The sequence below is a fragment of the Carassius carassius genome, chromosome 36 (assembly GCF_963082965.1).
Source record: "Carassius carassius chromosome 36, fCarCar2.1, whole genome shotgun sequence".
Classification (NCBI taxonomy): domain Eukaryota; kingdom Metazoa; phylum Chordata; class Actinopteri; order Cypriniformes; family Cyprinidae; genus Carassius; species Carassius carassius.
This window is the reverse complement of record NC_081790.1, coordinates 29,582,619-29,594,768: the sequence shown is the minus strand read 5'-3', so window position 1 is coordinate 29,594,768 and position 12,150 is coordinate 29,582,619. Positions and strand designations below refer to the sequence as shown.

At 37.2% G+C, this 12,150-nt stretch overlaps 1 protein-coding gene across 1 annotated transcript in view; it reads right to left on the bottom strand.

The window, feature by feature from the left end:
* Positions 1 to 8,505, bottom strand: part of LOC132116822 (lipase member H-like) — a 13,810-nt gene extending 5,305 nt beyond the window's left edge. The window contains exons 1-3 of the mRNA XM_059525687.1: positions 8,254 to 8,505; positions 6,547 to 6,607; positions 4,454 to 4,824 (exon numbers count right to left, since the gene is read on the bottom strand). Of these exons, the coding sequence (XP_059381670.1) occupies positions 4,454 to 4,824; positions 6,547 to 6,607; positions 8,254 to 8,256 (435 nt within the window). The 5' untranslated portion in view covers positions 8,257 to 8,505. The remainder of the gene's footprint in view (positions 1 to 4,453; positions 4,825 to 6,546; positions 6,608 to 8,253) is intronic.
* Positions 8,506 to 12,150: the final 3,645 nt, after the last annotated feature.

Sequence of the window (12,150 nt, the reverse complement as noted above, 5' to 3'; positions counted from 1 at the left end):
TGCACTGAATTGAAAGCAAATCTGCAAAGGATATTATTTGCTAGCGATGGAGATCCTTATTAGATGAACACCGCGTGTGCTGTCTACTGTTTAACAGGTAATAACTTGGGCTACATTCGATTACAGTACACGATACCACTGTGACATTAGTTTGTTGTACGTGTGTGGCTTATAACAGAGGGGAGTCAAGTTAAATGCAGCTTCCAAAAGACAAAAAATAGCCGATTAAGATTTAATTAATTTTAATACAATCACACCAGCGGGAGTACGTTCAGCGAGTCATATTATCAGCTGCTAAAATCAGATCTGTGATCGCTTGCTGGCGCTGAGCCAGAGATAGATGCGTTTATACAGCGCTGCGCATTATAACCAATCACACATGATTCTTTTGAGCTTATTAAAGCATTGGCCAATCAGAGGCGTTCAGATGAGTCATCGCTAAAATGCCGGTGCTTCCTTCACTCGCTCGCTGACTGAATACCTCTTTCTGGCGAATTCTCTCGCAGGAACAACAAAGTGCAGATGTGTGTACGAATCTTTAATTAAGATATTGATTTCACAGTGTTAACAGTTTCAGTGATTTTAATGGGAGTTTCTGAGAGTGATTGAAATCTAGACTGTCAGTGAAAATGATCTTTAATAATGTAAATGTTATTTGCTCTCTTTCTGAACAATGAAAGATTAGTAGCAATATTTATATCACATTAACTTTCAATGTTAAATTCACATTTAATATAAAGTCAGTCGTATTAAAAATATGTTATGGCATGACACCTATATCTGTTACTTAAGTAAACAGACAGGGTTTTATAATAAATTACATAAATTGGAGTAAAGGCTGATGAAATATATACATTTATACACGCACACATACATTACATACATTTTATCTATATATCTAAATAAAAATAGGCTCAGTATATATGACCCAAAGTAACTAGTAACTAACTACTTGAGTAGATTTTTTATCCGATACTCTTTTACTCTTACTCAAGTAACTATTCAAGACTAGTACTTTTACTTTTACTTGAGTAAATATTTCTAGAAGTACTTTTACTTTTACTTGAGTACAGTTTTTGGGTACTCTACCCACCTCTGCAAATAAGTAAAATTACTTAAGATATTAAAAACATTTTATTTCAGCTAGGTGCCCATGCAACATTCCTCATTTCCATTTAGTTTAATTTAAGTTGAAGTACTAAAATAACAAAATAAAAACTGTAACATAATACACACACACACACACACACACACACACACACACACACACACACACACACACACATCCATACACACACACACACACACACACACACATCCATACACACACACACACACACATCCATACACACACACACACACACACACACACACATCCATACACACACACACACACACACACACACACACACACACACACACACATCCACACACACACACACACACACACACACACACACTTACACACACACACACACACATCCATACACACACACACACACATCCATACACACACACACACACACACACACATCCATACACACACACACACACACACACACACACACACACACACACACACACACACACACACACACACACACACACACACACACACACACACATCCATACACACACACACACACACACATCCATACACACACACACACACACACACACATCCATACACACACACACACACACATCCATACACACACACACACACACACACACACACACACACACACACACATCCATACACACACACACACACACACACACACACACACACACACACACACACACACACATCCATACACACACACACACACACACACACATCCATACACACATACACACATACACACACACACACACACACACACACACACACACACACACACACACACACACATATATATATATATATAATAATAAATAAAGATTCCTGACAACATCTAATTACAATTTCAATTAAAAACACCATAATCATTGTTGCCTACCAAACCATCAATTAAGGTTGACCCGCTAATTAATACTGAACTGATATGAGCTGAAAAATGATAAAGCTGAATAAATAATATTTCCATTGATGTATGGTTTGCAGGGTTACCACACCTTGATTAACTTCAGATCCAAGGATTTAATGTAGATACACATTTGAAGTGAGAGCGAGGTTACATCGTGTGATCTTGTACGATACATTGTTGCAGGTTTCATGTGTCAAACACAACTATCCAAAAAGCTCTTTTTCTTTTTGGCCATATGATAGAGATCTGATATTCTATTTGTTGTATTTCTGTTTTGCATAAACCTGAAGAATATTCAACACATCCTGTATTCTAAAATGATCTGATATTAACTTTAGCATGGATTTTATTGAAAAGAGCTTAGGCTCATGTAACCAGAAGTTTAAAGATATATGAATATGCTTTTAAGTTTTTCTTTTTACATTTTAGTCAAATGTAATTAAGCAACATTTCAAACCTTTAACCCACAGGGAAAATCAACCCATTAACAGTTTAAAAGTAGCCACAGGAAAAATGTGGATTTGGCAACCCTGCATTCAACATGAGTAGGAATCAGATTTGACTTATCACGTGATGACGAGAGAGAGATGGCTACTTCAAAAGAGATTTAAATACTCTGCGGATTGATGGGGGGGGCAGGGTTTCATATTTTATTGAAGTTTCCCCAGGCGCCGCCATTGGCTAGCGGACCCCATCCTGCTGTTAGCATTCCATTGACTCCCATTCATTTTGGCTTCACTTTGACAGCGAATAACTTTACATCTGAGGCATTTAAAGTCTCCATTTGTCCATTAATTATTTTTAAAGAAACACGAAAATGTATAAAAGGCCCCATTAGCTTGTATCTTACCTTGTGGCCCCATAGAAGCAGTTTTTGTAAAAATAGGCTAACGATTGCGTCATAACCAGCTACTCTCTGTCGCACAGTAGAGAAATTACCGTATGGACAGGAGGAGAAGCTCGCAGACAATCTTTTACTGTCTATGAGGCTATCGGGGGGATGTGGAGACATAACGTCAAGGGAGAAACCCATAGAGAGTGCATAAAAGCAACGGGACAAAATGATTCAACAATGTCAGCAAGATTTGGTGGGTGATTCAGATTTCTCTTGGCACAGCCATTAGAAGACTTATAGGTTGCTCACGTGACATCTACGTCATCAAGCTCAGTTTGAGTCTGCGCAGTACGCTCGACCCCCAGGAAGTGCGTGCTTCTAATTGAATTCATTTGTCTCCGTTGAATCCAATGGGGTCGCTGTGTCCATTTCTTTTACTGTCTATGGGGTTGATAGAGGCTTCCTGATGCGCGAAAATTATGCAATATTAGGATGTTTGCAGGGAGCGGGCGGGATTGGACACAAAAATCACGGGAGTGGGAAATAATGCTGAGAAATTCAGTGGGAGCGGGATTAAGAAAACAGTACCTCGTAGCGCTCTAATACAAAAATGCACTGGCGACTGTAGAAAGAAAAAGCAGAATTCCACATTTTGGGAGATTCAGAAATCCTGCCCAGATGCATTTTTTTAGGTCCAAAAAGAGGAAATCTGGTCACTCTAACATCATGGCAATGTACAACACAAAGTACCTCATGCAGGAAACACTTAACACGTAAATGCACGTAACTAATGTAAATCAAGCAAGCTTATAAGCACAGGCCACGAAATGTTGGCGAAATAAAGTAACGGACCAGAGGGAATAATATGGAATTTTTTCAAGAAAACTTCTTGCACAAAATAAATTCAAGCACTTTCAAGGACCTGCATCAATTTATGTTTATTTTCAAATACTTTCCAGGACCTTGAAAAAATATGTTCAGATTCACAAACTTTCAAGGATTTCAAGGACCAGTGGTAACCCTGTAGGAGGACAGTGTATTCGTCTGAGATACAACTGTTTGAAAATCTGGAATCTGAGGGAGCAAAAAAATCTAAATATTCAGAAAATCATCTTTAAAGTTGTTCAAATGAAGTTCTTAGCAATGCATATTACTAATCAATAATAATAAAGTTTTTATGTATTTACAGTAGAAAATTAACATAACATCTTCCTGGAACATGATCTTTACTTAATATCCTAATTATTTTTGGCATAAAAGAGAAATGTATAATTTTGACCCAAACAATGTATTGTTGTCTATTGCTACAAATATATCTGTGATACTGATGACTGCTTCTGTGCTGCAGGGACACAGATATGAGTTGTTGAAGGATGATCAATAGCTATCATGTATGTATTTCAAGCTCCTGAACAGAATCCTTTAATTTATGAGTGTTTTTCAAGCTTCAAATTAATAACAGTAGAATAATTTCCTCTAATGTAGATCTATAGTTCTATGTATTATATTGATTGTAATATTCTACAAAGGCTGCTATCTGCTGTTGAGATGAAGGTGACTCGATGGCACTGAGTAGTTTTCCTCTTACCTTCATCTTCTGGATGAGGTCTGTAAGGTTTGCAGCCACCTTGCGTGTGTTATCCACCACTTTCCAGTAGTTGATGTTGGTGGCTCCATGGTTCCAGTCCACCACGATGACGTTCATGTCGTGGCGCTCCAGGAGGAGCTGCACGAACTTTGTGAGCCAGATGGGGGGCGAGCCGGTGGGCCGGTAACCGTGGATGAGGAAGGTGCTCGGGGAGCTGAGGTTGAAGCCAGGGTTGCTGAAGGGCTCTTGGTGGGACAGCAGCTGACCACAGGACACATTGAGCCGAGTGTAGAGCAGTAACCTCACTTTCAAAGACGTCCCGGTCAGAGAATGCTTCAGGTCCAGGTCTGTCATCTCCATACACTTCTCAGCTGCAGGGAGAACAAACACAGCTCTTCACTGCCGCTCGCACACATCCCTCACAGAGGTATTCACATTCAGTCATAGAGAGTGCTAGATTTCCACAGTTTTTTCCATTCACAATAACTTTAAATGTGATTCAAAGTAGAGTTCAACCGATATATCGGTTTACCGATATTTTCCCTAATTTGTAAACCATTTTTCCAAAATCGGATATCGGTTTTGTAATATCGGGTTTACCGATAAACTTGCCATCTTGTGGGAATCGCCAATACTGAGGGGAGACTATTAACTGCCTTTAACTATCATTTTGCATTATTGACACACTGTTTCCTAATGAATGTTGTTCAGTTGCTTTGACGCAATGTATTTTGTTTAAAGCGCTATATAAATAAAGGTGACTTGACTTGACTTTGCTATATTCCAATATTCCATAGACTCTGTAGCTATTAAACAGCTTATAAACCTACTATAAACCTATAAACCTACTGACCTACCTAAGGTTGATATGACTCTTGTCATTTATTTATGTTCTCCATTTATTTTGCTTATTGTTAAGAGTGTTGTTGCTGTTGATGCTTTTTATAAATATCATTTGAAGATTAAATTTAACATGAAAGACTGCTAATTTTCAACACTTTAAAAAAAAGAAAGATAACTGAAAAGAGGAAAAACCAAAGTGAAGTAAGTTCTTGCTTCACTCAGTCATTTATTTACGTCATAACAGTAACAGTAACACGGTCACATAAACATGCAAATAATTGGTATCGGTATCTGTTATATAAAAATCTATATCGGTCGATTACTAATTCAAAATAATGCAGCATTTGATATTGATGCTCTTACAGTGACTAGGGCTTTTAAAAGGATAAAAGTTTTTAAAAAAGCCATCTCGTGGATCTGTGGTGGAGGATTTTGTTTCTCTGTGCATAACTTAAATATAGCTCAGACCAAAGACATGATTATAGACTCTGGAAAGTCTGCTATTTCTGTCTGTACTACTGTAATACACGGAAGGGACACAGAGCTTGTGGAGGAGTAAAGATATCTGTAAAGATAACTTTATTAACCAATGTCTTTGCTGCAATTCAACCATACTAATAAGCATAAATGACTTAAGATAAACATAATTTTTTCATATTCATCATGTGCTCCAGAATGGTTTGAGCTGTGTCCTCTTCTGTACAGACGTGAATGTACTCTTCCTTCAGCCTGAGGCTTATTCGCTTCACTTTTGGTGTGAAAGGGCTTTAACATTTGCCAAAAACTTTTTATATTAGAAACAAACAAGCAAGACCAGCCCAGATGAGAAAAAGTAACACCAAAGTAACGTCACACATCACTTTCAATAAAAAATAACCAAGTAACAGAATTAGTTACATTTTAAGCGAGTAACACAGATAATGCATTATTTTTTTAAAGTTACTTTCCCCAACACTTGAAAGCACCTAACATACATGATATTTACATCTACACTAGGTGAAAAACATACTTGTGTGTGTGTGTGTGTGTGTGTGTGTGTGTGTGTTTTGGATTTTACAGGAAAAGGGGGACTAATGCTCCATCTGTGGGGGTTGTGTTAACATTTCAACATTGGGTAAACACAATGAAGCGGAGGCATTGGGAATAATCTCAAGTGGTTTCTTCGAACTCGTTCATTGAACTAAACAGATTGTTACAAATGCAGAAAAGTGATATGGAATGCAGTGGATGTGGATTTGGATCAACATTACCTCTGTGAGCATCAAACATCAGCGTCACAAACACAAGCCTCCAAAACAATGTCCTGCAGACCTGCAGAGAGAGAGAGAGAGAACATGAGAGAGAGAGAGAGAACAAGAGAGAGAACGAGAGAGAGAGAGAGAACATGAGAGAGAGAGAGAGAACAAGAGAGAGAGAGAGAGAACAAGAGAGAGAACGAGAGAGAGAGAGAGAGAGAGAGAGAACATGAGAGAGAGAGAGAGAACAAGAGAGAGAACGAGAGAACATGAGAGAGAGAGAGAGAACAAGAGAGAGAGAGAGAGAGAACAAGAGAGAGAGAGAGAGAACAAGAGAGAGAGAGAGAGAACGAGAGAGAGAGAGAGAACAAGAGAGAGAGAGAGAACATAAGAGAGAGAGAGAGAACAAGAGAGAGAACGAGAGAGAGAGAGAGAGAGAGAGAACAAGAGAGAGAGAGAGAGAACAAGAGAGAGAGAGAGAACAAGAGAGAGAACGAGAGAGAGAGAGAGAGAGAGAGAGAGAGAGGAACCTCAGAAAGTGTGAAAGTTTGTGCAGCGGATATCACACAATTCTCATCTAGCAGCCTTTTCTCTCACTTTATATGCTTTTATAGAGCAGCAGTGGAAAAAAACCCTTTGCTTTCATATTCAATAAAACTATTAAGCAGTTTTTGGAAAGCCACATATCACATTTTGCTCATGATGAAACCACAAGTTTCCAAAGACCGCTGCTGACACACACACACACACACACACACACACACACACACACACACACACACACACACACACACACGCATTACTGTAGAATAGGGTGTTTGATGTTTTGGCATCATTGATATACCATTATTGTTTTTGCAAATATTTTCATTAATTTTTCTGCTCTTTTTATTTAGTAATTTTAATGTGTTTGGTTTTACATACGTCTGTATCTTTTTCATTAAGTTTATTTCGTTCATTCAGATTGTTTATTTAATTAGTTATTTGATTAGTTGATTCATTAATGTCACATTGTGGATTTAATTTCTTTTGCTTGTTTATTTATATATTTATTTAGGTGGTTTCAGTTTTACCCTGACGTGTATGTCTCAGGTTTTGCTTACATTTTGGATTTTGGAGACCAAATGTAGTACAACTAAAAAAAATTCCTATGATGAAAACAGCTTACTAAATATAAATAATGTTTACTCTAAATACTGATAAATAATGTTTTCATTAAAACATGAAAAAGCAAGGTTCGTGTGAGGACAAAGTTTAAGGGATACATAACAGACTGAATATTATTAGCTTAGGATTAAAACCACAGAATTCAATAGAAATGGCACATACTGAACAGTAACTCACACAAACCGTCTCTCTCTCTGTGTGTGTGTGTGTGTGTTTGGAGAGTTAATTTGTGGTTGTGTAAAGGGACATTTTAGGTAGTCTGAAAAGCTGAAAAGAAGACAAACTGGTTTGAAGCTGCTGTCACGTGAAGGGAATAAGAATGTGCTTTCATTAAAACAGGCAGAAGAAATCCCACCAACATTTACATCAACCATGACCTCAAACACGAAACAGCATGCAGTGAACCAGACTGACCACTCATGTGAACAATCACACAAACACACACAGCCAGCCATTCACTCATACGACCAACAGACTTAAACACACACTCAGACAAAGAGCACATGTTACAACTATCTGCTACAAGACACAGTTTACAAGAGAGACGTCTCTTACCATGTTGGACGAGTGAGGAGAGGTTTCTGTCTGACAGTGAGGCTTTTTTCTGTCAGGGTCGCTGACAATTCCTCTGAAGACTTCAGGAAATAGTAAGATGACACACTTACGCTCCACCCACCAGGTCCACAAACATCCGCCTACAGGTGTCACATTCCTGCGCTGAGGAACAGCAAGATCAGACACGAAGCTCAAACCGGTGACAGCAGGGGACTGTGAAGGCACAGATGCACTGCATGCAGGACCAGCAGAGCTTTAAAAAACTATCCAGTTAAAATATTCTTAATATAGGTACACATTTATAAAAATTTTGGATTCTGCATTTATTTTTCAAAATAACATTAAAATTAAAATGTAAAAAAAGGTTTTAATATTTTTATGCATTTGTTTATTTTTGGTATTTTCGCCTTTTTTATGACTATAGTGCTGATCATAACTGACCGGAAGTGAAAGAGCGATGAGAGACGGGAGTCAGGATTCGAATTTGGGACGCCTGTTGACTTATTATTGTACTTTACATTTTCAAGTTACATGTTGGTGTATCACATTCTGACTTCTGCCACGTGTTAAACTGCTACGTGTTCAAATGTACCTTGCTTCAATAATAGTTTCCTTCCAGAGGTCTCTGTAGACCACTGCAGCCACGTGATGGAAGATAGCTTAGACAGTGTATTTGTTCCAAAATGTCTGTTACCTTCAGTTATTTATTCTTTTGCTATGTCTGGTTTTTAAAGAAAAGCACATGCTCTGTATGTATTTGTGACCATGTATTCAACTGAACATGTTCCATATAGGGAACTTAATTCCAAGTATTGGCAGTCATAAAACGTTTTGGCCTTCAGAAAGAGAAAGCAAAACTGGACTGCAAGGCACATCTGGTTATTTTCGTGATATAAAAGAGGTCCATACACCCTCCCTCTTCAGCTTCAGACTTTTGTTTCTCATCTTTGACTTCTCCTCTCGGTTTTGCAAAGTTGTTGTCAATAAGTTCACACTGGAGATTTATCAGAGCCATAACAGGTGCAGTTCAACACAAACTATGAACATGTTCCACTAGCAAAACACCTCCCCGCCTAACAGGAATTTTGTTACAAGAACATTCCCCAAATATTCAGTGTTGGTTCTAGGAACATAACAATTAAAGTTTTTAAAAGTTATGATGTTCTTCAAACGTTCTTTCAACTTAATTTTGATTTAAAATGCAACATTCTAGGAACATTGATTTGTAACATTCCAAGAACATAAAAATGTCCAGTTTCCTTAATGTTAGTAGAATGTTATTTAAAGGTTAATATGGCGTCCCTGAAACATTCAATAAAAGTCCCTATTGAGAATAAACTGAGGTTTAGATGTTGACGTCTTATTGAAATTGTTTGACATCACCATCATGGAGATCAGTGTTTGATTTAGTTGGGCTCTTGACCCTTGACTTTTATCGAAATGCTTCTTTTGCAACAATTGCAGGTGTTTTCAGAAAACATTTCTGTGTCGATAAATCAGCTCACCATGCATTGCATTAAAGTGGTTTAAGTAGCTCAAACATTGTGAAAACCTTGTAATGCTCTTATTGCAATTCAGATGCTGAATGTTGATGCTTGGGAGTGTATAAATATGGTCTTTGTTAACTATTTGTTTAAATAATGTTTTGCGTCATTAATACACTCACTGACATCAACATTAAGTGTATGAATCACAACAATGGTGACATACTTCACACCAGCACAAAAACACATTCAGTGCTCCCACCGTAAACTAAAACAAACTCTGACTTTAAATAACATTTTCAATAAGACGTCAACATCTAATCCTCTATTAATTCTCAGTAAGATCTTCTGTAGACGCTTAACAGAAATAAAGTAAATCTGGTTAGTAATAACTGAAGCTGGTGATGCTGTTTGTGGAGTTGTTTAATCAGATCTTGAGAGATTTAAAGTCTTGTATCTTCAGTTCGTCTAAGGCTGTAGCTGAAGAAAGTTGTATTTTGTGTTCTTATTTCTCTTTCTTTCAGTGCTTGTTCACAGCAGGTGTTTGAATTATTGAATGTTTCAGGAACATCATACTAACCTTTAAATAACATTATACTAACATTAAGGAAACTGGACATTTTTATGTTCTTGGAATGTTACAAATCAATGTTCCTAGAATGTTGAATTTTAAATCGAAATCTGTTAGCTGGGTCTAAATTATTTACATCTATTCCACGCAGTAACAATTTAAATGTTCAGCTATACTTTTTAATAATGGAATTTTTCGTTTCATCAGTCATCAAAGCTAGGTAACTATTGTTCACAGACACAGAGATTTACTTTAAATTTCACCAAGATGATTCCTCACTAAAAACTCACACATATAATGTTTTGTAAAGTCTTAATTTGACGTAACAGGGTGGTCAAATCTAAGTGTGTGAGTTGCTTACTTACTTTTTTAAGTTAGTCTTCCCATCAACGCTATAATATAGTTCATTCAGACTGATTCACGAATGCCCACATCAACACAAGAGACAGGATTTATCGCATGGACCAATCACAGACGAATATCGTGATGGAGGCATTGCTTCCTCTCATGTGAAATATACCCCCCCCCCCATTATTTTATTATGTTCAAATTGAACTTTCAAAATTACAAAACTCAACAGCAAGTTCTTGACAGATATGACCCCCCCCCCTACCTATCTAAATATAAATGTATTTTTTTTTCTGTTTAAATGGGTAATGTGTGATTCTCTCTCTAAACCCATATTTTCATATCTGGTCCAGTCAACGAGGTGAGTATATTCAGAGAGGGACAGCATGGATGTGGCTCTATGGGCAGCCAATCAGGTCACAGCAGCAATCCAGTGGATAACTGTTAAAATATGTGTTGAGTGCGTTATCTTGACCATCCACAACAACAGAAGCTTGTGCTGTGCTGTTTTTAGATGCATGATATCGTAGAAATGAGGCGTTTGCATACCACACAAGGACAGGACTGATAGCAGACAGGTGTGTCACATTACAAAAACACAACAGTGCTTCTGTTTATGATGTTCATATTCAGAGGTCATAAACTCGGGTCTTGCTTCCCCAGAGTACCTCAAATCATTGCTTGATATTCATTGATCAAGACTCGCCTCTTCTGTTGCTCTGTGTCCAGTGTTGGGAAGCTTACTGTGGAAATGTAATAGGCTACAGATTACAAGTTACCCTGTTTAAAATGTCATAGTAGTGTAACTATTTCAATTACTTTATTAATGTAACTGATTATTACTTTACTTTTCTAAATTTCTAACGAATGTTTATTTCCAACTGTTAATCATTTTCAAACATTTACAGTATGCAGGGTTAACCTTACAGTAGAGCTCAACACTGTCAGAGTTTGACAATCCTTCATCACTTGAATTAAGATGATCACATTTGAACACATCCACATTAGACTTTAGTTCTGCCTTTCACTTTGAGATTGATCTGAAGTTCAACGCAGATTTAAAATCATAATAAATAGTTTACTGATCTTTGCATAACTATAGGAAACACTGCATCTAACAATGGTTTGGATAAAATAGTTAATCAAAAAATTACAATGAATAAATGACTGGATTCTGTGGACCACACTGTGTTTTCAACATCGTGGAGATTATAGGCCCGTATGTCTCAGTGTAATTTGGAAAAGAAATCAGTTAAATCTGTATGTGGATGTGTGTAAATATTCAAATGTAATCCCCTTTGTAATCGTTTACATTTTCATAAGTAACTGTAATTTAATTACACATTTTTTCTTAGTAACAGTAACTGATTACAGTTACATTTATTTTGTAATTAAATTAGGTAACGCCGTTACATGTAACTCGTTTCTCCCCGTCACTGTTTTTGGGTAATATTTTGCTGGAAAAGCATGAACAGATGAACACTTCAGTATATA